Source organism: Psittacula echo (genome assembly GCF_963264785.1).
Source record: "Psittacula echo genome assembly, chromosome: 1".
Taxonomy (NCBI): domain Eukaryota; kingdom Metazoa; phylum Chordata; class Aves; order Psittaciformes; family Psittacidae; genus Psittacula; species Psittacula echo.
The window spans coordinates 73,221,168-73,248,003 of record NC_137735.1 but is presented as its reverse complement, the minus strand read 5'-3'; the positions used below and the strand labels follow the sequence as shown (position 1 = coordinate 73,248,003).

Below are 26,836 nucleotides of genomic sequence, written 5' to 3'. Positions count from 1 at the left end.
TAATGCACCCCAGGATGCCATTGGCCTTCTTGGCCACAAGGGCACAGTGTTGGCTCATGGTCATCCTGCCATCCACTAGGACCCCCAGGTCCCTCTCCCCTACACTACTAACAGGTCGTTCCCCAACCTATATTGGAACCTGGGGTTGTTCCTGCCCAGATGCAGGACTCTACACTTTCCCTTGTTATATTTCATCAAGTTTCTCCCTGCCCAACTCTCCAGCCTGTCCAGGTCCCGCTGGATGGCAGCACAGCCTTCTGGCATGTCAGCCACTCTTCCCAGCTTAGTGTCATCAGCAAACTTGCTGACAGTACACTCAATTCCCTCATCTAAATCATTGATGAATATATTAAATAATACTGGTCCCAATACTGACCCTTGAGGCACTCCACTAGATACAGGCCTCCAACTAGACTCCGCCTCATAGACTACAACTCTCTGGCTTCTGTCCTTCAGCCAGTTTGCAGTCCACCTCACCACCTGATCATCCAGACCACACTTCCTCAATTTAGCTATGAGGATGCTGTGGGAGACTGTGTCAAATGCTTTGCTGAAGTCAAGGTAGACCAACAACTTGGGAAGTTCATTGTATATGCAGTTGAAAACAATATCTTACAAAGAACAAAAAAACAAATAGGATTTTGCCACTTCTATTTTTCATTCACAATTTTCTATCAAGATTAAAAAAGGGGTCCTAAACTACTGTAGAGATAAATTCATAGAATCATAGAATAGTTAAGGTTGGACCTTAAGATGACCTTAAGATCATCTAGTTCCAACCCCTCTAGCCATGGGCAAGTACACCTCCCACTAAACCATGTCAGCCAAGGCTCTGTCCAACCAGGCCTTGAATACCGCCAGGGATGGAGCATTCACAACTTCCTTGGGCAATCCATTCCAGTGCCTCACCACCAGTAAAGAACATCCTCCTTATATCCAATCTAAACTTCCCCTGTTTAAGTTTCAACCCATTACCCCATTACCTTCATTTGCCATGTCCTTTCTGCTAAGTGTTGCATACTCTTGACTTGCCACTGAAACAGGTGTTTGGTCAATATTACCTAAATCTAATCCTATTTGATCCTTAAAAAAAAAAAAAAAAAAAAAAACCCACTTGATTTTGCTGGATAATACAAGTAAAATTTGAAATGCCTTTTTTTTTTCTTAAATGGGAGAAATATTGAAAGCTGCATTCTCTTATCATTAGTAACAGTTTTGGAGTTTCAGAGGAACACATATTCTTATACTTAATGAAGCGCAAACTAAAAAATGGGTGTGAAATTTTACCCTTTTTTTGTTTTATAAATATTTTATACTGCTATAAATAGGTAAAGTGGCATAGAATATCTGCTTATTACATTCAGAGACAACTACTTGAAGTTGGAAGTAGATGCAAGTATGCTGGAGGACAGGACTGGAATTCAAAATTATCCCAACAATAGAACTAATTAAAAAGATTGAATGCACATTAATAAAAGAGAAGTGAAAGGTAATGTACTTGGAAATAATCAGTTAAATAGAAACAGGATGAGAAAACGATTGGCTTCTTAAATCTGAATGAAAATATCTGGTTAAAATATGGAATATCTGGTTAAATGGAAAATAGGCTGTTCAACGAAGTCATTAGTTGCAAAAAAAAGGGAAAGCTGCACTGAGATCCCTGAAGTAGCCTTACAGCACATACTGCATCACATTTTTATTTCACACAGCACTGGTAAAGGCTTCATTTGCAGCTGAATGCCTAGTTTGGGAATAGCTATTCAGAGAAAGAGTTGACTCAAAAGATGAGATTCCAAGAGGCAGAAGGATCAGAAGTGCAAAACAGCAAGGTGAAAAGGCAACAGCAGTCTTCCCAAACAGCAGGGACTGTTGCAGAGGAGAAGCAAATAAACTCCTGCAGGCTCATGGCAAACAGTATGAAATGCATTTCTCTTGCTGTCCATATGGAGTAGAGGCTGTGAGTTCCAGCAACAAATATTTATACTGGAGACTAGGAAAAAAAAATCTCAATGCAAGTGCCATGAAGCTCCGGTACGGATTGCCCAGGGAGGCTGATACATTTCCAGTTCTAAGTACTTGTAAGTTTGACACCACATCAGAGATGACCTTAGAATGTGAGGCTGGATTAGAGGATTCTATTTTCTGATGATTCCATGGTAAGATAAAAGCCACAGAAAATTGTGGCGTAATCAAAACAGTGATCAAGTATCAGTGATCAAACCCAAACCAAAATAGTTTGGATTATGGAACAGTATATGTGCATGTGTAACTCTTGACTCCAGACTGCCAGAATTTGGCCAGATACTTATCTCAACATAAAAAACTTGACTACAGACTGCATACAAGGCTCAGAGAGCCAAACCCACAGCATACAGAAAGGAAGAAAGGCAAAGTGCAATTCTGCAAAAATACAAACTTTTTATTGGGAAACAGTGTGTGTTTATAGTGTAACATCTTTCATAGCCATCAGTGTTTGTAAAGATTAGCTCATCTAAGCAACCGGTTCTAAAAACAGAGTGCAGGCTCACATAAACTTGATCATATTGCATCCAGGAGGAAGTGATTTTGTTACTGTGCAGAGATTTCTGCTGTATTCATTACAGCCAACAATATGAAAGAAGGATGCAGTAGTATGAGATAGCATTTCTTGTTCCACAACATTTCCATAGATAGGACAATGTAACTAGTGATCCATTCCCCAAAGAGGTAAAAAAAAATCACCTCTTGGTATTTTTGGTTTTTAACATTTAAAAGCTTTATTTTTGTAGGACGCTCTGTCTCTGAGAAGTGTGAGTAGCTGGAAACAGTTTGCTGCCTTAGTCTGCACTACTCTAATTTCTTTTTCTTCACGGGTCTTCCTCAGTTTTAAGTTTGATCTGCATAATGTCATTGACATACATACCATATATTAAAAAACCAGAGAGTAACAGCTTGTATCATTAAAGTGTGATGGTACCTGGCACTAAAGATACCACCAGAGGCACACCACACTCCATAAACAGAGCGGAAAATGTCACTTTTCAGCTCTTGTCCACATCTTTGGGCCTGACAATTACAGGAAATTACAATTATCAGTCTATTTCAGGAGTGCAAACATTAGCATTAATTGTAACTGTTGAGATAATTTATCACGTTTCTTTATTCTTTTGTTAAGTTTCCTTTTGTGAGATGCTAGGAACTGAAGTTTCTTGCACAACTTTTGAACCTAGACTTCAGGCCTTTACTTCAATCATCATTCTTGTATGAATAGCTGCCAGAGTAAAAATCAGTATGCAATATAAATTATATACATTCAAAGACATGAGGGGAGAAAGGAGGAAGTGGGACAGAAACCAAAATTCAGATGAAAAATCCTTTGAAGATTTTGCTAAACTCCCTCAAGCGGATACATGAAACAACCAGACAGATGGAGACAAAACATAAAGGTTAACCTCCAAATAAACACATTGGATATTGAAACTGGATATAAAGAATGTACTGCGGCAGGAGATGTGTAGGAGAAGCAGCATTCTGCCCTCAGGAGCGGATGCCAAAGAAAAGCCAGCTACATGTAAAACTAAGATATGGCCCCCAACATGCAACAAACTGCAGTAAACTGTCACAGCTGTGAAATACCCTGGAGACTAAACTGCTGAAAAGTGCTCCCTGAAGACTTTTTAGAGCTGTTTGCTTGGAGTTAGTGATAAAACTTAAACTGCAACGGTCGACTGAAAATAAATTTAACATTTATACTTAGAAAACACTTAAATTATGTTAAAACAGGCAAGCAGTCTGCTCAGCCACTCCTTAAGAGTCTGGAAATGGGATTCCCACCATTCTGGAAGCTAGTACATCATGCTTTACCATAGGTTTATCTGTAGGTCAGAGCTATCCTGGTTTGAGCTCGACCACTACATCCCACACAGGTCGCTCCCAAGCACGGTGAGCCGTCGCTGCGAACGAGAACTCCGCCTCTCGTGCCGACCCCGCCACGCCACCTCACTACTCAGACCCCAACCACCCCTACCCCACCTGGGCCCGGCCACCACAGCCTCTTGGCCATTGGCGGCCGCGCCATCGACGTAGAGACGGAAGTGACGCGCGGGCGGGAGCTGGGTGAGGGAGGTTAGCGGCGCGGTGATGAACAGCCGCTTGCAGGAGATCAGGGAGCGGCAGAAGCTCCGCCGGCAGCTCCTGGCGCAGCAGGTACCGACGACACCATCCTCCGCCGGGCCGGCCCGGGCCGGGGACGTGGGGACCGCCCTTTCCTCGCTTGAGGGGGGATGCTGTCGCGTGCAGCCTCAGATGCAGCGGTTGTGCTGCTAACGGCGGCGGGTGGGCCTTTGCGGAGGCTGCTCGTCGGTACGTCCGGAAGCGGCCGTGCCGCTGGTGCCCGGCCCGGGGGCACAGGTAAGCAGCGAGCATCAGGGCGCTGCTCGGTTAGGACCCCCGGCTGAGGCTGGGGTGGTGGTCGCTGCTGGCGCCTCCAGCCAGCCTGCAGGCAGGCCTGGGTGGTGGGAGGGTCAGTCAGGCTTAAAAAGCGGACTTTCCGGCTTCGATCGGTACTGCCTGGGGTTTTTTATCAGTGCTAGCTGTGGCTTGAATTTGCCTTGCCCGTTGTTCAGTTAGGAGCTGAAAATGCAGACAGTATCGGTGCCGTGCTGAACAGTAAAGATGACCAGCGGGAGATCGCTGAAACAAGAGAGACGTGCAGGTGAGTACCAGTACAGTTTCTGTTTGAAATGAGTGGGGTTTAACAGTAATAAAAGCCTTTGAAATAGGTAGAGGTTGCGCTCCAAAAATCAGAAAAAAATCTTACTGTTATGTTACTGAATAACATACAATCCAGTGAAAGAAAATGCTTTAATTACTTAGATACGACCTTTGAATAGAGTTAGTACGGTTTAGACATTCACGTTTAATAGTAGTTTGGAAATTAAGGTTAACTTTTGCTTCTTATGTTAAAAAGCTGCTGGGGATCAAAACTGAGGTGTGAATTTAGTGTGTGCTTGCTGCGTTGTCCTAGAGCCTTTGTGCTTTTGCTAAGAGCAGCTACAGGGCAATTTAAAAGTTCTTACAGAACAGTAGGCATGTCTAAGAGTACCTACTACTTATTAATTCTCACATGTAATAGTAATTCTCTTGTGTGGTCAGGCTTAACTTTGTAGATGCACTGCTTTGGTAAAAGTTAGCTGTACCTTTTAGAGCAGAAAAGTGAGGAACTGAGAGACCTGTTTTCAGGAGTCCTGTCCTTAAAAAGTTGTGCTGGTCTCAAATATACTGAGAAAGGAGCAACTTCTCATGCACAAAGTTTCAGAAAAATTTCAAACTTGTAACAGAAATATATAGTCAAGGCAGATTGTCAGAGAGCTCTCAAAAGTTCCCTCTGGAGAGAGAAATTATTTTATATGAGGATCTTTTTTGGGTGTTTACAGGGCTGCTTATGATACTTCTGCACCAAATGCAAAACGCAAATATCCTGATGAGGGAGAAGCTGATGAGGAAGAGATTGAAGAATATAAGGTAAGAAAAAAAAATAGTTTTCTCTGGTGTTCATGGGTCTCTGAGGGATTTGCAAAATACGTATATGTGTGTATGTGTATGAATAAAAATAAAAGCAATGTCTACAGACACTTCAAAATACATGTCCTTCAGTAGTATCTCTCTTGATGTTTCCCACTGCAGAGATCTAAGGAGGCATAGACGCTAAGCGTTTCTCTTCAGATGTGGCTTTGGTGTATTGCACTCTATGTGTGTCAGAACCCAATGTTTGGAGGCTTAATTTAGTGCTGCTTCTAGGTGAGCATAGGTGGTAGTGGGAATGGCTGTCTTGTGTGGAAAGAAGTGGTAAAATGTGGGTACACACACGCAAAAAAATCTTGACCAGAATTCTTTGTGTCAGAAGAGGCACAGGCCACTGGATGAAATACAGGGAGACTGAGGGTGTCCTCTTACCTGCCTGTTAAATGCAAAGGAGTGCAGTTCTAGCTGAATGGAAGAAATGAGGTATTCTAAGGAAATGGAAGTAAGATGCTTGGCTTAGGGTATACTTTAAGTATCCAAAATATCCAGGAAAAGTTCAGTTTAAAAAAAAAAAGAAGACATTTCCATTATCATTGGAGAATAAGTGGTTGTAAAACTATTATCCCCTCCATTTTTTCAAATGCTCATCCAAGAGATACAAACAGCATTCTTTTTTCATATCTAATGTGTCATCTTAGCTGAGTGGTAGAGAAATGAGGTTAAGCAAAGACATTATTATGATATAGCTGTGTTTCTGATTTGCTTTGTGATTTTGTTGCAGTTTATGTCCTCCCCTCCCTTTTTAACTTGTCCTAACAACCTTGCTTTTTCGATTAAATAGAATCAAGGTCAATGCATTTATGAAATTATTATTTCACATATTACTTCAGTGTCTGCTGTTCTCTTGGATGCTTAAAAATAGTAATTTTTGAAATATGAGGCCTTGGTGGCATTACATCTGTGTTCAGGCTTATAAATGTTTTGGTAAAAATGTGTATCTTCTGTCTCACTAAAGCAAAAAGGTAATGTATGACAGGTAATGTATTTTTGATGATTGATTTTTTTTCAAGTCTAAACATGCTAAGTGTTATTCTGTATATCTTATTTAGCAAACCAATTAAGTCGCCAACTTGGCTAAGGGTTTTCTTTGTGCACCATTTGTGGAGTCTTTATAATCACATCAGTTCATATTGGTTTATTTTACTCCTTCACCAAGTAGGTGCTTAACAGCCTTTTTTTTTTTTCTGTAAAATATATGTGGATAAGTCACTTTAGTTGGCAGATTATATGAATATTATAATTGACATTTTCTCCACTAGCATGGAGAAGACTTACCTTGAGCCTTGAGGTGGGCTCTAACCACTTGCAAGTTGCCAGTCTCTTGCTATATTGTTGAAATTGAAAAATACTTTCACAATACTAGCTGGGACCAACTTCAGTTAAGGAGATGAATAGATTTAAGAAACTTGAAACCCCCAAGTAGAACATCTGTTGTGGTGTCATCAGGTGTGTTCTGTAGATGCTGCTAACTTCCGAATGGCAAGGAGATAAAAACTTAGTAAAATCCCATTTATATTTATGGAAGTTTTTTCCTACTACTTTGAGCCTGTTTAAATTCACTCTTGTAATACGAACTGATACAAAAAATCTAGATCCTTATGGTATCAAGCCTGATTGGATTGTGTTTAATACTCTTTAGACAAAGGTAGTAGTAAACTTAACTGTTAGCGTTGCAGACAAATATTTTGATTAGAGGCAAGTATTTCCAATGTGAAGTGGCTCATATATCTAAAACCCTGATTTGCAGTGTTGCAGAAGAGAAGCTGCATGGTGACCTTACAGCAGCCTTCCATTATCTGAAGGGGGGCTATAGGGATGCTGGGGAGGGACTCTTTCTTCATCAGGGACTGTAGCAATAGGACAAGGGGTAACAGGTTAAAAATTAAACAGGGGAAGTTTAGGTTGGCTATAAGGAGGAAGTTCTTTACTGTGGGGGTGGTGAGGCACTGGAATGGGTTGCCCAGGGAAGTTGTGAATGCTCCATCCCTGGCAGTGCTCAAGGCCAGGCTGGACAGAGCCTTGGATGACATGGTTTAGTGTGAGGTGTCCCTGCCCATGGCGGGGGGGTTGAGCTTGATGATCTTAAGGTCCTTTTAGCTATTCTATGATTCTATGTACTAGGGTTAGTTGAGCTTCCTGGCCTGTATTTGGAAGTGACAGATAATGGGACTAGACTATCTGCTGCCACTCCAGGGCTTGTCGTAGCCTTCTGAAAGTTATGATTGTTGCTCCACCTCTCCCCTCCCACAGGTGAATTTACTCAATTGTTTGAACTTTTGAATCTGTCTGTTATCACCAATGTTTCGTAGCAAAGAGTTTGGGAATTTTAACTTTGTATGAAGTAAAAAAATACCTGTGATTCAAATTTGCTGTCTGCCAGCTTAATTTGGTACAGTCCTGTGCTACTTTGTTACTGCAAGTAGTGGCCTGCAAGCTTAGAGTACTTCTGTGTCATTATTCTAGAGGCTGAAAAATCTTCCTTGGTTGAATTGTGGTAATTGCTGAATGTGTCTCTAGTCACTTGAAAAAACTATATGCTTGCATGTTGTGGGTAGTTTTTGTTTCCTTAACTCAGCAACAATATACGTGATCTGGAAAACAAGGATGGTTAAGATACAAGAACCTAGTATCTTATATTATGTTTGATTGTATCTTGTATTATGGTTGTTTTTATTCTGTCTCTGGTTTGGCTGCGTCCTTTTTCCCTTTGAAAGCTGATGAATTTGGTGGTGTGGGAATTTTGTTTGCTCAGAAGTAGGCATCTAACAAGTGCTTATTATCAGAAGACTAAAATTTAGAAGAAGATGGAAGAGGGGCACATGTGTAAGCTTATGATGGCATAAGCAGTTTTTAGTGAAACTCAAGCTTTCAGTTGATTTGGGGTTTTGTTGGTTGTTTTTTTTTGAGTCTGGTTAAACAAGGAAAAGAAAAACCAAACAGGCATTACAGAAGTTTGTTCAAAGCTCCAAGTTTGAAAGAAAACAGAGCTTATTTTAAGATTTCCATAGCTAGAGGAATCAGACTAGGGAAAACACTTTTTTTTTCATTCTTCATGCAGAAAGCTTATGTAGCACGGGGTAAATACAGCAGTAATAATAGCCTCTTTTCTGCATCTTTTCATAGAATCATAGAATCCCAGGTTGGAAGGGATCTTGAGGATCATGTGATCCAACCTTTCTTGGCAAAAGCATGGTCTAGACAAGATGGCCCAGCACCCTGTCCAGCCAAATCTTAAAAATGTCCAGTGTTGGGGAATCCATCTCTTCCCTGGAGAGATTATTCCAAAGTCTGATTTTCTCAGTGAAGTTTTGAACTTCATAAGGTTCTTGTTAGCCCACTCTTCCACCCTATCCAGGTCTTCCTGAAGGGTAGCTCTCCTTTCTGAAGTGTCTCATTTCCACTCTCAGTTTGGTATCGTTATCAAACTTGGTCAGGGTATGCTTGATCACATCATCCAGATCATTTATGAAGATACTAAACAGTGTTGGGCCCAATTATTGATCCCACAGGGACCCCACTACTGATAGGTCACCAGCTGGGAAAGGAGCTGTTCACCACTACCATCTAGGTGCAGCCTGTCAGCCAGTTCCTCACCCACGGTGCAGGTCACTTACTCAGACTGTAATGCATCAGTTTCTCTAGGAGGAGGCTCTGGGAAATTGTGTCAAAATTCTTGGGAAAAATCAAGGTAGACCATGTCAACTGCTTGCCTCACATCAGCCAAGCATGTTACATTGTCAAGCAAAAGGCTATTGGGTTTGTCAAGCAAAAGACATCAAATTAAGATGTGTGTCAGTGGGGAGAAGTCGAGTTCCTTTCTATGAAAAAATCTGGTTCTTCATTGTTCCTTTTATTTGTGTGTTAAAATGTCCTTTAAAAAAAACCCAACTTCATCCTTGAGACTGCTTTTCTCCTCATGTGAAGAACCGTATTAACTGATTAAGCATTCGTGTTGTAATCAATAATGTATGAAGGAGTGTAAGCATTCTACTAAAATATGATAGATGATATTACTTAGTGTTTCTTCAGTTTTATAATATTTATTCTGGGTTGTTTCAGGATCAATAGGAAAACAAGATAGTGACATGAAAAAGTGACTCTCTTCTTTTGTTTCTGTTCCAAGTTCAATGTTGGATCTTCAGAGTATGTCAGTGTGACAGGTCTCTGAACTCCAGAAATCAAATGAATGCACAGTCGGTGACACACTAACTAGGGAAAAAAAAATGCATTACAATTCCCAGTTTCTGTAAATTTTAAGAGTATAAAATGGCATTTTTTTAAAGTTGCTTTTAAGAACAGTCCCAATGAAATACTGGCTTGTACCATGTGCTCTTTCTACAAAGTGTGACTTGAACAGATTTATATAGAGGAGGTGGTTTCAGCTGATTAAGTTGTAACAGAAGAGATGATTGAACAAATGTAAATGTTCAAAGGTTCTACTGCTGAAGAACTTCAACAAAATAAATGATTTGCTTTAGTCCAAGGAGTGATATTTTGGAGAGACAAAGATTAAAAGTTCCATCCCTTGTAAAGCACTGCCTACACCGTCAGGGTTTAGAAATTAAGGGTTTCTTATTTTATTCTTCTTTCAGGCACCTTTCCCAATAACACTCTCCTCTTTATTAAGAGAGAAGCAGACCTCTGGAAATATGTAATTTGTTTTTCTCCTCCAAAACTGGAGTTGGAATCATTAATGATCTGCTGTTGTAGGAGACTTCTCTTAGTAGACAGCCCACATCCTTCCTTAAGCAGCAGAATCTTAATGAGGAGAGACACAGCATGATCTTGCATAATTGCCATCCCTGTTTTATTTCCAAGGATGAAGTAGAGCTGCAGCAAGATGAAGAGAACCTGCCCTATGAAGAAGAGATTTACAAAGATTCCAGTACCTTTCTTAAGGTGAGCCACTTTGCAATTAGAAGCGTGGTGACAGCTGACATAGTTGTCTTAAAATATTTCTGCAACTGATGGTATTTGAAATTGTCTTTGAAGGCTGAGGTAATGAACTTGAATTCATAAGTATGGAAGTTTCCTGTGAAAGATACAACTCTAACTAGTGCTGATATTAACCTAGCTAAAGATCTGGGTCAGCTTGCAATGAGCCATAGTAATGGTGGGCCTGATTTGAACTAAAAACACAATGATGGTCTTATTCAACATCTTTGTCAGTGACATGGACAGTGGGATTGAGTGCACCCTCAACAAGTTTGCCAATGGCACCAAGCTATGTGGTTCGGTTGATACGCTGGAGGGAAGGGATGCCATCCAGAGGGACCTTGACACGCTTCTGAGGTGGGCTGATGCCAACCTGATGAAGTTTAACCATGGGTTAAACACCTGGGTCGGAGCAATCCCAGGCACAGCTACAGGTTGGGCAGAGAAGAGATTCAGAGCAGCCCTGCAGAGAAGGACTTGGGGGTGTTGGTCGACGAGAAATTGAAAACAAGCCAGCAGTGTCCACTTGCAGCCCAGAAAGCCAACTGTATCCTGGGCTGCATCAAAAGGAGCGTGACCAGCAGGTCGAAGGAGGTGATCCTGGCACTCTACTCTGCTCTCGTGAGACCTCACTTGGAGTATTGTGTACAGTTCTGGTGTCCTCAAGATAAAATGGACATGGAGCTGTTGGAAGAAGTCCAGAGGAGGGCCACGAGGATGATCAGGGGACTGGATTACCTCCCGTATGAAGATAGGATGAGAAAGTTGGGGCTGTTCAGCCTGGAGAAGAGAAGGCTGCGTGGAGACCTCATAGCAGCCTTCCAGTATCTGAAGGGGGGCTTTAGGGATGCTGGGGAGGGACTCTTCGTTAGGGACTGTAGTGACAGGACAAAGGGTAATGGGTTAAAACTTAAACAGGGAAAGTTTAGATTGGATATAAGGAGGAAGTTCTTTACTGTGAGGGTGGTGAGGCACTGGAATGGGTTGCCCAGGGAAGTTGTGAATGCTCCATCCCTGGTGGTGTTCAAGGCCAGGTTGGACAGAGCCTTGGGTGACATGATATAGTAGGAGTTGTCCCTGCCCATGGCAGGGGTGTTGGAACTAGATGATCTTGATGTCCTTTCCAACACTAACTATTCTATGATTCTATGGTTTTGACTAGCGTAGCTTATAAAGGCATGTTGGAAGAAAAACCCCAACCTATTACCTTCTCATTTATCCGACTAACACATGCAGTATTTGTGTGCGTATGCCCACTTACTTCCCTGTTGCTTTCACTAAACTCCCTTTTGTTCTCCAGGGTACTCAGAGCTTAAACCCACACAACGATTACTGCCAGCACTTTGTAGATACAGGACACAGACCCCAGAACTTCATCAGAGATGTTGGTATGTCGTAGTATCTGTTTGAATATAAACTGGTTCTATTCAATAGCGCTTCTTTTTCTTCCTCTTTTTAATTCCTTACACTTACTGGGAAATGCATATAGATATATACTTCATAGTTTTGTTTCTCTGTAAGCATACATGTCAATATATGTATTTATATGAATAATTTTATTTTCAATCATTTAGGAGGTGATTATTACCAGGGCTGCACTTACTCTTACTTTTACTTGAAGGTAACCAGGAGGATTTTTTCAAAACTAAGCTCTTTTTAATTCTAGGAAGTAGATGAGTCTGTTGAGCAGATCTTGGAACCTTTGGACGTTTGAATAACTGACTTAGAGCTCAGCTGCTTCCTGGACTGTATTGCCTCCAAGAATGCATGTAGCATGTAAAGTATGGAAAATACTTATATTTAAGTCAGTAAACAATATGGATAATATTTACGAGCTAAATTATGTAGCAGCTGACAACTTATCAGAAGGCCCAACACATTACTGAATTTAAAGGATGTTATTTTTTTAAGTTTATGTTTATCCTGCCATTACGGAACTTGTTATTGAGGTCTTATTTTATTAGGCCTGAATTTAATCTCTCTAAAACTAAGGTACGGTTTGGTCTTATGTCCCAGAATGGGTGCCTGGTAGTTATTTAGTTTTTTAAAAAAGCAGGACATCTCCCTCTGCAGTTTTTTGCAACAGTTCTCTGTATTTTATCAAGTTTAAGACTGTCAGGGCAAATGTGTTGTTTATAGATGCCAGTCCAAACAGGTTTTGTTTGCTTATTGAAGCAGTTGGGTTTTTTTCTTTTTGTGAATGCTTCTGTGAAACACACCTGGGTGTTTAATAGAAAAATTGGGTGTTTTGACTCAGTTATGTCTTTATCTGAAAAGCCCCTGGGCTTCACAGTTGTGTACGTGAAGTATTTATACTCTGTTCTTTGAAATAAGATGACTACGAAGATAAGAGCAGCCATGTTATCTACTCTGACTTCTCTGCCACAGAAGGAATTGGGAAGGGACAGGACAGATTGTTATAAGAGTGTTAATATGGAAATGAACATGTCAGCAGCAGTTAGTCTAGACCCTTTATTAGACGTGAGTTATGTCAAGTTGCATATTGGTTAGCACACATTTTCTACATGACAATCAAACCTCTGCTTAGGTGCTTCCTTGTAATTGGATGTGACCCTACAAAAAGCTGTATGGAAGGAGTTCTTTCAGAACACCCAGTTGTATCTTTCTGATGTTGCTGTTGGTACCGTGGGAGAGACCTGTGGGTTTTGTTTTGTTGGTTGGTTTGCTCATTGTTTTTCATTTTGGTGGTTTGTTTTTGTTTGTTTTTTTTTTTTTTTTACAACAGCATTCATCTTGATTGAACATTTGTTTACATCTGTTGCTTAGCTGGGGACAGTTGACTTCCGTTTCTGCTGGTCACTAGTATTTGACTTGCACTGGAAATCGGGAGAACATAGTTTTTAAGTTTCGTATTATATAAGGAAAAGAATGAAAGTAACTTTTGGGTGTTTTATGCACTTGGAATAAGAGATAATGAGGTTGGATACTAACAACTTGGCTTTTAGCAGTGTAATGTTGTTGTTGCTTGCTGTTCTCCTTGATTATGTTGGCTCCAGGATCTGCTGGTTCTTTATTTCTTTCACTCTTAAGCGAAAGGGACCAGAAGTGAGTCTTTGCTTCATGGCCTAGTTAGCATCTAGTCTGCTCAGAAGTGCCCCCAACCCAAGCTGTACTTGTAACACAGCTGCTTATTATGGGGGCAGACTTTTTAGCAGGGCTTGTTGTGACAGAATGAGGGGTTATGGTTTTAAACTAAAAGAGGAGAAATTCAGGCTGTATGTGAGGCAGAAATTCCTTTACAATAAGGGTAGTAAAATACTGGCCCAGGTTGCCCAGAGAGGTGGTGGATGCCCCATCCCTAAAGGCATTGAAGGCCAGGCTGGATGTGTTTCTGGGCAACCTGATCTAGTTGAAGATATCCCTGTTCATTGCAGGGAGGTTGGACTAGGTGACCTCTGAAGACCCCTTCCAACCCAAGCTATTCTATGATCTGTCCTAGGGCTGGGACTTCAGGAACTGGAATTAAAATAAGGAGAAGAATGAAGCCTTGTGGGTTTGGGTGGTGGTGTGTTCTGTGTTCTTCCCTCCCACTCCCCCCATGGAATAGTACCACTTAAAATGATAAATTTGAATGAATGTGAAGCTTTGTAAATAACTCTACTAGTTGAACTGATACTGATTAGGAGGTGGGAACGGTACCTTTTTCGGTTTGTGCTTATTCTACTGCTAGCAATAACCAAAACATAGTGTTTCTACGAAGGGGAAATGTAATATACTGTATCAGGTATTGGAACAGGCTGCCTAGGGAATGGTGGAATTGCCATCCCTGGAAGTTTTTAAACGTTGTGGATGAGGCTGCCAGTGATATGGTTTAGTGGTGGTCTTGGCAGTGCTGGGGTGGTGGTGATTGGACTTGATGATCTTAAAGGTCTTTTCCAACCTGTTTGATTCTGTGAAAAGTTTGATGGTTTGGGTTTTTTTCTTTTTTTAAAAAAGCTTGCTGAGGAAAACCTAATTAGGATGCTCGCTTTTGCATTCTGTACATACGAAAGATTTGAAAAGTAACATAAAGCGAAGTCTAGGACCCCAATAAATACATGTGTTCAAATCTTCATGACTGATGCCAGAGTACCAAATCTCAATGTAAAGGTTGCCAAAGGGAACCAGCCATACCCCAGCTGCTGCCTTAGAAATAGTCTTCAAAGGTTAAAAAAGAGTATTTTGTAAATGAATGTTAATCAGATCTTAATATGAACTTACGGATATAGGGGATAGCAAAATAACTTTCTCTCATCATTCTGGCACTTTGAGTTTAAATAAAAGATTGTGTCCTGGTAGAAGGGGTTGCAAACTCCTCATCGCTCCTGGTAGAAGGGGTTGCAAACTCCTCATCGCTGTAGTGCTCTAGAGAAGGTTAGAGCACATACACTTCATTCAGTAACAGCCATAATTGGGTGAAGGCAGGAGTCTTTTATGAAGTACTAAATAAAAAGCTGCTTTGAAGGGTTTGGTTTGTTCTAACAAAAAATAAAATGAGGCTAAGTATTAACATTGCTACCTATTCAGAATACTGGACAATGCTTAATTGATACAGATTTACTCTCTTAAGTAGTTGTTAACTTCATGTTTTCTTCTTCTTAGGCTTAGCAGATAGGTTTGAAGAATACCCAAAACTTAGAGAGCTCATCAGATTGAAGGATGAGCTGATATCTAAATCTAACACTCCTCCCATGTAAGTGTTCTTGTGGAAAATGCCTTTCTTCTCCAGACCTGTTTGAAGTTAGCTGTCTGCTTTGCAAATCTCAAGTCTTTTAGCATCTGCTCAGAATTTACATTTTCTATGTCTGTTTGTATATGCAAGTTAATCAATTGAAACTTCAGAAGAATAAAATCAGTTTGATTTTGCTAGTTCAATCTAGATGTTTCATATGGTATATAAATTGGTTTGTTTTTCCAGTTGTGATTATTCATAGTATCTAAAGCTTTGGTTTTTTAAGATAGAGCTGTCCTTTGATTGTACAGCAGGCTTTAACTTGGGAACTAAAAGAACACAGTGTGATTGTGGATCTCATGATACCACGGAGTTTACAATAACAAGAAAAGCTTTAAAAAACTGGCCTCTTGATGTAACATTAGTTGTTCTCCTAACAACTCTTTTTTTGTATAATGTTCAGCCATTATCTTAGTATCCATTAATCAGATTTTACTTTGTAGTTTAAGACGAAAAAAGTTTAGGCTGGCTGGAAGTGATTTGTCATATTCACTTTGAATTACCTCTTGAGTTTTTGCTGAACGTTAGGCACAGTGTAAGCTTGCTGCATGTTACTCCCAGGAGTCCGAACCTGTCTGAATGTTGAACCTAATGTTTTTGCTATACTGTAGTCCTAATCTGTACAGAGTAAAATAGCATTGCTTCATGACAGTCACATGAAAACCTCTGAAATAGTTGTTTGAACAACTGAGACACAAACTGCAAAACTCAGCTTGCCATTTTGAAGTTAAATACGTTTAGGCGTTTTTAGTCTTAAAGCACAACAGGGGAAAAATAGTAACCACATGCTTCCTGCTGATAATACCAAATATGCTTATAGAATAATAACCTCTTCCATTCAGTTTGTTTGGAAGGGGAGGTGGTGCTCTGCTAATCAGCTTTTTTAAGATTAAAGGTATTGAGGGGAGGGCAGTGTAATTTTTTTCATAGTGATGCAGCAGTGAGTGGTGGGCAGGTGTGGAGGCCGGTCATAAGAGTACATTTGAGAGTGTATATAATGAAATCAGTGTATATGGGGACTAGGCTTTTGTTACAGGGACAGAGAAATACATGTCTACTATGTGAAAAGTAACCACATTTCCAGTGTTCAGAATAACATATAGTAAGTGTCAATTCTAAAAACAGGCCACCTTGAAGCAAACCTAAAGTCTGTTAGCCAGGCAATGAGAATTTGAGTCTTAAATGTTGATGTTTTCTGCTATATAGTCCATGGATGTGCACAAAGTTCAGTGATTCTGTACAAAGTTCAGTGATTCTGTACGTATTGTACCGTCTGTGCAGGCATCCGTTTCGTGCTTGCCAAATTAGAATCCTAAAAGCTGTTTATTTAGAGAAAGCCTACTTCTTAAAAACTAATGCAACAGCATCCAGCCCAGGTTAAGTGAGAATGTTATGCATCTCTACTGGACTTGGTGCATATGAGCTATATAGACTACACAGGAGACCCTATTCTTAACTGGGTACATGGAGGTGCTTTGTGGAGTATAATTCTCAAACCAGTGTTACAGCTTGTCCAAGCAATTGATCATCTTTTGTTTGAACAGGTACTTACAAGCAGATTTGGAAGCTTTTGATATTAGGGAACTGAAGTCCAAATTTGATGTGATTCTCCTGGAACCACCACTGGAAGAATACTACCGAGAGACTGGCATTACTGCTAATGAAAAATGCTGGACCTGGGATGATGTAAGTATTTTTCTTGCTGTAAAGATTTCATACATGTATTTAAGCAAAAAAATTGAGGTTTTTTTTTATTTTTTTTTTATTTTTTTTTTTTTAAGAAAAAAAAATATGTTCTTTTCTGTTTTTGAAGAAAAGTCTAGATTCTTATAAAAAGTAAGTTTTATATTGTATGCATGCCTACACTATTTGTGCTCAAAAGATGGGGGCTGGGTTTTGTTTTTTGAAGAGTTTAATGAATTAAATCTACCTTTTTATTCTCCCTGAGCCTGGTTGAAAACTAAAATCTAAATAATAGTGGGGTTTTCCCCTACTGTGTGTGAGTTTTCTGTTTGTTTTTTTGCTATTGAAATTCAGAATATCCATTGTAAATATTCCCTTGCTGCTTGAAATTCTCAAAAAGGTTTTAAGGTATGCTTTTTAATATGCTGGTCTTCTAGTCAGACGAGATGGGTATGCTTCAGTGACATACCTCCCTTCTCCAGAGTACTGGTTGGGTAGGAAATTTTTACAGTCAAGCCAGTTGTAATCCTGAGAAGCCTAACAAAATAGATAAACCCTGCTTGTGGATATTTTTTAACTTGTATTTATATATTCCCTTACTGTTTAGTCATGTCAAAAGATTAGGATTTTTTTTTAAATCATATTTATTTCTGGCCCCTTTTTGGGAATAAGGAGAAATCTTAATGTGTGAGATGTGATCTTTTCTGAGATCACTGTTGCTGCTTTTGTTTTATTGTGCTCTAGTAAACTTTTAGAAAACTGAGTCAGAGAAAAGATTTTCCTTCTGTAGTAGTGCATGTAGATGCTTGTAAAGAAGTAAACATTGTATAGATGTATTAATAATATAACTGCGTTTCATAGCTTTGCCCTTTCAATAAAGTGAGCCCTGGAAAAGCAAGGTGAAGGCTGGAGGCTATGAAGTGCTGGATGTCATCAAGCATAACAATTTGATGACACAAAGCCTGCTGCAGAGTTGCACTGTCCTTCAAGATTGAACTGGAGAATTCGCTCACTTGAGCATTGAATAAAGAACTTATAATGTGGAAAATAGTGGTAAATTTGCTCTGCCCTATATCTCTACACTTTACTCACTGGGGGGTGGGCGGGAAGGAAACTCGAAAAGCAGAAAACCAACCAACCAACCAAAAAACCAACCAACAAACAGCCCCACCCTCACAGCAGTACAGACAATCTAGAGTGGAGAGGAACAGCAGGTTAAAAAAATGTTTGTATAACTGTGTCAGGAATTCTTAGGTTCAGGCGTGAATGGGAATATGCAACTAATAAATACATGTTATTTGGAGACCCTACTTGAAAGATATTCAGGACTATTGTCTGCATTAGCAGCACATTTGTCATAATGCAAGTGAATCAGTAGATGGAGGCAGTTGTTACTGAGATTTTCTTACTTGTGTTCCATGCAATTCAGGGAGAGTGATGGTATAGATACTTTAAACTAGGGTTAGTTTGTCCTTAGGCTGAAACCCACACGTGTAACTTCAGAAGTGAATCAGTCAAACTGAAGGATCATGGAAACAAAATAAAATTCAATCTGCCTTTTAAGGAATGAATTTTGGAAACATTCATGCCTGTGACAAGGGACTAGGTAACTTTACCTGAACAGTTAAGGAATAAGTAGCTTCTGTATTAGCCATTCCATTACATCAGGTAAAACAGGTGCCTGGGCAGCATAGCCCCAGGGAAAAATATTCTGTCCTAAAAGGAAAACTGGAAGTGTTTGGGGCAGGAGTCATCCTCTTAGCTGGGAGTTACACCCTCTTAGAATGGCTTCTACTGCATTATTTTTCTTCACAATGGCACAAAATGAAGCTTGAGTTGATGTTACAGCGAGTTACAGATGCATCTTCTCATAATGAGTAACAGATGCTTTCAATCTGAAGTTATTTCATCCCGAATGTTACTCATTTGTCATTGTTGACCACTGTCATGACAAATTCCTGCTGCTTTTTTCCTGAAAGGGAAAATGGAAAGAATGTCTTTCTATATAATAATAGGAATTGAGGTGAGGTTTTTTAATAATGTGTCTTCACTCAGGGCTGAAAAGAAGCAGAGCACTATTGCTGTGTTACTAAATCTTTTTGCTACCAATGCAATGATAGAATGAAGCGGGGGGGGGGGGGAGGGATCATGTGGTGGGTTGTATTAGTCTTTTAAGTCTGGAATTTTCTATGCAGATACAATTTTTGTTAAAAAGAATTGAGCTGGTCATCGGCTATGTTGGAAACATGCACTTGGGTACTGATAAACTAACTTTTACAATATACTTTCTGGAAAACAATTTTAAGAGGATGGCTGTGAATGGTATACAGACTAAAATTTTTAATAAAAGTGCTTCCTGATGGTTTCTGCTGTAATGCTTCAACACATATTTAATATTCTTCCTGATATAATAGGAAATTTATATTTAATTCATAAACACTTCTGTTACTGTTATTATTAGATAATGAAATTGGAAATTGAAGAAATCGCAGCCCCAAGGTCATTTGTGTTTCTGTGGTGCGGTTCAGGCGAAGGTCTGGATCTTGGTCGAGTGGTAAGATGATGTTTCAATTCAATTAATCAGGGACAGGCTTAGGAGTTTATTTTTATCCTTGACTTTTTCTGTATAGAAATCTCAACTGTAGCTGATACGAGGTGTTTTGTTACTGTGGTAGAGGATACAGAATTTTAGATGGATTAGATATATTTAAGTATATCTGGCATTAACTTTTTAGATACTGTTATGTTCCAGATAAGTTACTGTGACCGTGTGAGAAAGTATAATTCTATACAGTCTAGAAAGCTGTACTGCTGTCTTGCTCTGATGTATGCACGTTGCCATGTTGAGTGCATTTACAATAGTATTTTTTTAACAGAACCCTTAATAGTTTTCTGCCAGAAATGTTCATGTTAGTAGAAAGAAGCTACTGTTTCATAAAGTGAGATAAGATTGTGTGCTTAGCACTGGTTGTTTTCAGATTGAGTTTATTCTTAGTGAGTTTCACGAAGTTTTACTCCTCTGTAAGATCTTGGAATTTTATGGTTATCTTTCTGTATGCCAGTGTAGCACTGCTTGTGCTTGGGATGATGGAGTAGGAATTTCCAATTGGCTTTTGCTGTGCTGAAATATTCCTTGCTTAGTTTGAGCAGTGCTTTCTATTAAAACAATATAACATTTGTATAAGGACAACAGGCAGTTACTAATCTGATTGCTTTATCTGCTTTTCATTGTGAGGTTGGTTAAAGTAGCTGTTTCGGATATATTGATTTTGGTCTTAGACATATCTGTAGTAGCTGGAGAGTTCTTTAACACAGCAGTAGCCGAATGAGTAAATGAGTTTGAATCCTTAATGCCCAGTTTCCTCTCTTTCAAAGACTACACTTACAGGAGTTAAGGATTAAAAAGTCATGTAAGTTGGTTTTGGTGGTAGGTTTGTTTTTCGGTTTTGTTAGGCTTTGGGAGGGGGGAGGTTTGATTTGTTTGGTGGGGTTTTTTCCCCAATATAAAACCCACAAAATAGTAGCAAAAGCTTTTGGCTATTTATCTTCCCATTTATAGAATTTTACATTGAGTGAAAAATCATCAGAATGCAGGACTTACTGGAGACAGGGCCAAGGCAGCTCATCACTATGTTGCTCAGACTGATTTTGATTAAGTTTAGGTGTCACTGGGTAAAAATGCATGCAGAGTTCTGTAAGGTGATCTGTGCAGTGGTTAGATATTTAAGAAAATGGGGGGGGGGGGAGGAGGAGGGAAGCAACACAGACAAGTCTATGCACATAAGCCTTTTTTTTATTATTTTATTTTGTTTTGGTTTGTTCTGTTTTATTTTATTTTGTGGGGGGAGCAGCTTGACAAACCGTAGTACAGTCCAGCCAGTAAACTGTTTCATTTATCTGTGACAAATTGCTCTTCCAGCTATGCTTCAATAAAAATACAGTACTTATATGAGTGTTCAGTTTAGGTTATTTGGTATAGTGTGAACTGTTTTATCTGTCTGTAATATTTAGTGTCTACGCAAATGGGGTTACAGGAGATGTGAGGACATTTGCTGGATTAAAACGAATAAGAACAATCCTGGAAAGACCAAGACTCTCGACCCTAAGGCTGTTTTCCAAAGAACCAAGGTAAAGGTTTGGCTCAATTTCTGCTTTGTCCCCACCCTGTGCCTTTATGCTGGTAAAATGCCCAGTGCTCCACAGCAGCTGGTGACATGCTTTCAGGAAAGCAGACATGAGGACTTCAGAGTTTTGTTCTGTAATGTATATTATATGGAAATAAACGTATTCATAGGATGAATGATGAAATTCTGTCCCCATTTGACTTTAGTCAGTGTGAAGTGTAGAGGCTTCATCTATGTTTAATACTGCTTGGTAGATTTCTGTTACAGTCCACTAAGTGTGGTACTCCTTTGAGCCTTGTTGAAATGCAGGTAGCTGAGGACAGTTCACAGATTGATGGAAGAAGAATGAAACCCTGAGAGGGAAGATGGAAACTGAATAGAAAATGTTACTGTACGTTGCAATGTGTTTGACTTCTAGGTCATTTTGGTTATGGGTGAATGGTAAATTAGCAGTTAGTCTGTCAGCAGTACCTTTTGTGTAAAATACAAGCTCCTTTCCAGATTAGACAAAACTTGCTGGAGGAGGAACACCTTTTGAATGGAACTAAAATTAGCAGTAGTATTTTACTAAATTTAACATCAAAAGAAGTCTTTAAAACTATAGGTTATGAATGGATGTTTTCATAAAAATAACTCTGGAAGACTGACTAGTTTTCCTAAATACATGCTTGCAAGTATGTGCCCAGAGCTTAAACCAGATATAGGACTGATAGGGACCATAGATCAGTCACATTGCGTGGCTTCCTAGAGATGACAGAATTGGTCAGCTTGCTTTAATTAACATTAAACAGTTTCTTAGGGGACTTTCGTGAGGACATGTATTGAAGAAGGTGCAGAGAAGAGGAAAAAAGTGTTCTGATTTAAGAAACTAAACTGTTACGTTATTAAGAAATTTAGGAAAATGTAGGTTGGATTAATAAAAATTTGGGTATATGTGGGTGTAACTATGGCAGTTGTACTGAATACAGAGGGTTGGCTGATGAGTTAATAATTAAAGGTGTCATTTAACCTCAGGACTCATTCTACATTCACTGATCGTTCATGAGTATTAAATATCATCAAGTCTGTCTCAGATGTGCCATTTTTTTAGGAGTATAAACTTCCCTTTTAGATACCTGAAATCTTCCTTTGACTTGCGTTTACATTAATCTGAAGTTTGTTTGAAAGTGTGTTGTATTAGTTATACTATATTTAGACTTATAAATATTGTATATTTATTGCATATAGTATTGCAAGTATGTGCGGCTCACTCCTAAGGGAGAGATTAAAATTAACACGGGAGTACTGGGGAGACGTTATGTCTTTAACTGAAGAAAATAGTCTCTGGTATTAGAGAATTTCTCTGTTTACTGAGCAAGGGTTGGGCTGAGGTCACTATTTATAATAACAAATGTTGAAAATCAAGCTAGCTTATTCTGACTAAATATTCTGTTGTGCAAGATGTATTTACCGATGATCACAACAGCAAATGCTATCCTGTCATGTTTAGTTTAGGCATCTCTAGGTGGATGCTTTATGCCATGCCACCTGTTACAGAATCTAAGGTATTGGTGAATGACATTCCACGTGTTAGGAAAGAAAATGTTTCGGCTAGTTTTTCCAAAGGCTAGATTCATGAGGCTTTGCTGGGCGGGTTATTTGCTGAGCAATATTCTGCCTTTTTATTTAGTTAAATTTAAGGTTCAGAAACCCTGTTGCTTGGGTGCATTTGTCCAACATCATAGATTTGATAGGGCACCTTCATATAGACTTTCGTATTTATTTGCTGTTAAAAGCCTTCCTAAAAATCTGGAAATGATTACATAGTCTTGTCTGAAGCCTTTTTTAGAGCCATCTGGTGGCACTTAGTGAATCAGTGGTTTTTATGATACTGGGAAAAATGCCTCATCTGAGTTTAATAATCCCAGAGAGAGAGCTCTGAAATAAATATGTAGAACCCTTTTACCATCCTGTACCAATTATGGTGATTCCTCATTCATAGATGCTACACACTAGTCACTTAAATTGATCTACAGTGTTTTAGAGGAAATAAATGCTTATCACAGCTAAAGAACACTTTAATGCTGATGGAGTGAGAGTACATTGACAGTTTGATAATGGTTTTAATTTTTTTGATGCAGTGATATTTTCTAGAAAGGAATCTAAGGATGAAAGCTACTTCTGTTAACGGAATTACAATATGAAAAAGTACATCTTGTTTTCCTTGACTGGCTGTTCTGTGATTGAGAACTTTGAAAATTGCTTACATGAATAAAGTTAGGATCAGAATGCTGATACAAGTATTAATCATAATTATTAACTGTTCCCTTACTCTTGCCAGCACCTTGTAATCTTTTTCCTTGTGGTCATTTATCAGCCTTTCCAAAGTTAAGGCTCTAACTTTGCTGTAATTGAAGAAGTCCAATTATCTTTTGGCCAGATAACTAGTCTCTGCTTTGTTTTCAAAAGGCTGTTTTGGTAGCTCCAGCTTATCCTGTTCTTCTAATTTGTGCTCCAGACTTTTCTCTCTAGGCAGAGTAGATTCTACTCTTACACAATTTGCTTTTCTCTCCGTTGTGCTAAAACCGCAAGCGTATGTTCTGCAGCAGTATTTGCAGCACGTGACAGGTACTATTATGTGTTCTATGTGCATAGGAGCACTGCCTCATGGGCATTAAGGGAACTGTGCGTCGCAGTACAGATGGTGACTTCATCCACGCTAATGTTGATATTGACCTTATCATCACAGAAGAGCCTGAAATTGGCAACATAGAAAAACCCGTAGAGATTTTTCACATCATTGAGCATTTCTGCCTTGGACGACGACGTCTTCATCTTTTTGGAAGGGACAGTACGATTCGGCCAGGTAACTGTTACGTTTTTTGTCAAATGCTTAAATTCTAATTTACTTTAATAACCCTCTTCCAATTTAATAATCCTCTTCCATCATCTGAAACCACTTGATGGGTTCTGATGGAAGCTGAGACAAGACCTAGTCACAAATCCAGTTTTAACACTGCTTACTGTTAAGTTTTGGTTTATAAATACTCATTTTTGGAAGTAAATACTTGCTCACACACTAAGACTTCTACTGTTTTGTTTGTTCCACGTTATCTCTAACTGAAGATAAATGATGAAATTAATATTTTTTCTACTGGAATAGGGAAATGCACAATTTCTGTATTTTAACTTCAAATTCTGAATAATTCCTTTCTACTAAACTTTTATTTTTGGACTTAATAGTGAAGTAAACTCCACACTAACTCTAGAAATTAACATGTCTTTATCATGTGCAAGACAGAGTAGCATAAATCTCTGCTTGTAATTCCTTTCAGGGTCCTAAAGAGGTTTCCAGACCTCCTAGGTGAGACTATAGATCTTAAGGGGATACAGTTTTGGTTTATATGAAGATTTGTCAGTCACAAAACTGTTGTTTGGAAAGTGTATGGCAAGTATCAATTCTACCAATTTTCTCAGGAGAAAGTTTCTTGTTCACCAATATTTTTTGCTTGTTCATGTATTTAACCCATCAGCAAGTATAACAGAATTCAGTTGAGATTTCTTTTTTCCCCGTGTGCCATCTGTTTACACTTCTCAGAAGTGTGATTTCTTTCTATAAACTGATCTTTTAAATCATGGTGAGCTTAGTGCTGGTCATGTTGCCAGTGTCTGAAGACCCAGTGTGTTACACTGGATGCTGCATCTGGCGTGATAAAAAATGCGTAGAAATAGATGGATCAGATTGAACGTAATCACATTTTATTTGTTGACTGATGATGTCAGTCTCAATTCTGTTGGCTATTGTGTGTGTGTGTGGAGGGGGGGCTGTTTTGTTTGGTAGAAAGACATTGTTTAGGTGTTACTGCAGTCCTGTTGTGTGTGAATTCTTATATGTTAATTTCTTATGGGGTCATGTTAGTCTAATTCAACTTTCATCTTTTCTAAATTTGGTAGTTACCCTGGAATTGCATTGCACACTTTAAATCCTATATTAATCACAGATCCTCTGCTACTTTAGCTTATAATCTGAAGAAATAGGCAAGTTCTTGCTGTAAATGTCTGCCTGCCTTGATTTATCTGGTGAAGCTGAAGTGCCCACTGAGTGTGCATTAACAGGTTAATTTAACTCTTTAAGCTCTGTTTTCGTACTGTGGGCTTCAGCAGAATTGTTTCTGGGTTTTCAGATATGTGCTTCCAGCATGCTGTGCTCTTGGCTGCACTGTCACAACTGGTTTCTGGAGGCAAAATTACCTAATTCAAGTTTAAATGCCTTTTTTTAAAGGGGAGGAGGAGGACGTTATTTTTAAACAAGATAAATTTCCTGATCTGGTTTAGTGTGGTCCTAAAGGGGCTGGAAATTGTTGTGGTAGTGTAAGAGGAAAGAACAAGTAGGAAGGACTCTTGTGAAACCTCAGCATGAATGTTCCCATAGCCATATGTAATTAAAAAAAAAAAAAAAAAAAACAAAAAACAAAAACCAACACCCCCCCCCCAAAAAAAAAAAAAAAGAAACCAAAAACCACCAGAAAATGAAAATAAAAGAAGCCTTTAGAAATAATCAAACTGAAATCTTCACTTCCCAACAACCCTGGCTTTCCTAGAGGTCACCTTTTCAGTTCTGTTCAACACTGGTGCCGTGTAGGTTAAGCGTTTGTCCCTATCACTTGAGAGTTCATTGACTAGGAAAAAGACGAGAATGGCCTTGAAGCCTGAATTTTGTTCTTGCTTTTGTTGACTCTGGTTTTGTTCCCTAGGTTGGCTGACTGTAGGACCCACCCTCACAAACAGCAATTTCAATGCAGAAACATATTCTTCATACTTCACCGCTCCAAACTCCCACCTGACCGGCTGTACTGAAGAGATTGAGAGACTTCGTCCCAAGTCACCGCCACCCAAGTCCAAGTCTGACCGGGGAGGTGGTGCGCCAAGGGGAGGAGGAAGAGGAGGGACTTCCGCAGGCCGAGGAGAAAGGGGCAGAGAGAGGAACAGAACTAATTTCCGGGGTGAGAGGGGTGGCTTCAGAGGGGGACGGGGAGGTACCCACAGAGGAGGCTTTCCTGCCCGCTGATCACTGTTAAATAATTGCTTCTTCCCCCAGTCCTGTGCCTCATCTCTGAACCTTTTTCTTGGTCATGTTTTTGCTAAAGTGAATTATTCTGGCGACTCAAGCTAGGTGACTTTTAGAATTGGTTTTGGTGCAAGCAGTTACAGTCTGCCTTCCAGTGACCGGCCTGGTGCATCACCTCACCTACCTCCTGCATCTTGTAGCGAGAGTGTTACACTCAGCCTCCTGGCAACTTCTAGTGTCAGAGCAAAGCGCACCATCTCTTCAAATCCCAGCTAGGACTGAGGTGAAGATACTTGCTTTTCCCTTCTGAAATGTGCAAAGTGTAGGCTTTTTTAACTGTTGTTTTCTCCAAAACATGGATTCCTTTTCCTTCTCTGAGAGTTCAGGTTTGGACTGACTTGGATTAATATGGTGGAGTGGGCATGAAATGCAGTTCTGAACTGTATGGCCATACCAGACTTGCTCTCTTACTCATGGAAGAAAAAGTGCTGTGTCTATATTGACACTTGTTTTAACTTCTCTGGAACCAAGGAGCAAATGAAATAAATAGAATTCTATTTTTTCTTGCTTGGTTTAAATTTCCCAGATTATTGCTGGGAATAGGGAACATGTTTATTTTTCATTTGTGGTGTATATGCACTCACTTTTCACATCTGTCATGGGGAGAGTGGTAATTCTATGCAGTCGTGTGTTGTGCTTCATGAAAAACAGGAAGCTGTGCATTTATGTGTAGTCCAGAACTACACATAGGTC

General features: G+C 39.5%; 1 protein-coding gene across 1 annotated transcript; it reads left to right on the top strand.

Annotated features, from left to right (window-relative positions):
- Positions 1-4,119: 4,119 nt before the first annotated feature.
- On the top strand, positions 4,120-26,083 carry METTL14 (methyltransferase 14, N6-adenosine-methyltransferase non-catalytic subunit; the record flags this gene model as incomplete). Its single annotated transcript, XM_080623297.1, has 11 exons — positions 4,120-4,185; positions 4,605-4,693; positions 5,415-5,502; positions 10,381-10,461; positions 11,798-11,885; positions 15,100-15,190; positions 16,774-16,915; positions 19,374-19,466; positions 20,924-21,040; positions 23,671-23,881; positions 25,770-26,083. 11 exons carry the CDS (start codon positions 4,120-4,122, stop codon positions 26,081-26,083), a joined length of 1,380 nt encoding a protein of 459 aa, XP_080479423.1.
- Between the last annotated feature and the right edge of the window lie 753 nt (positions 26,084-26,836).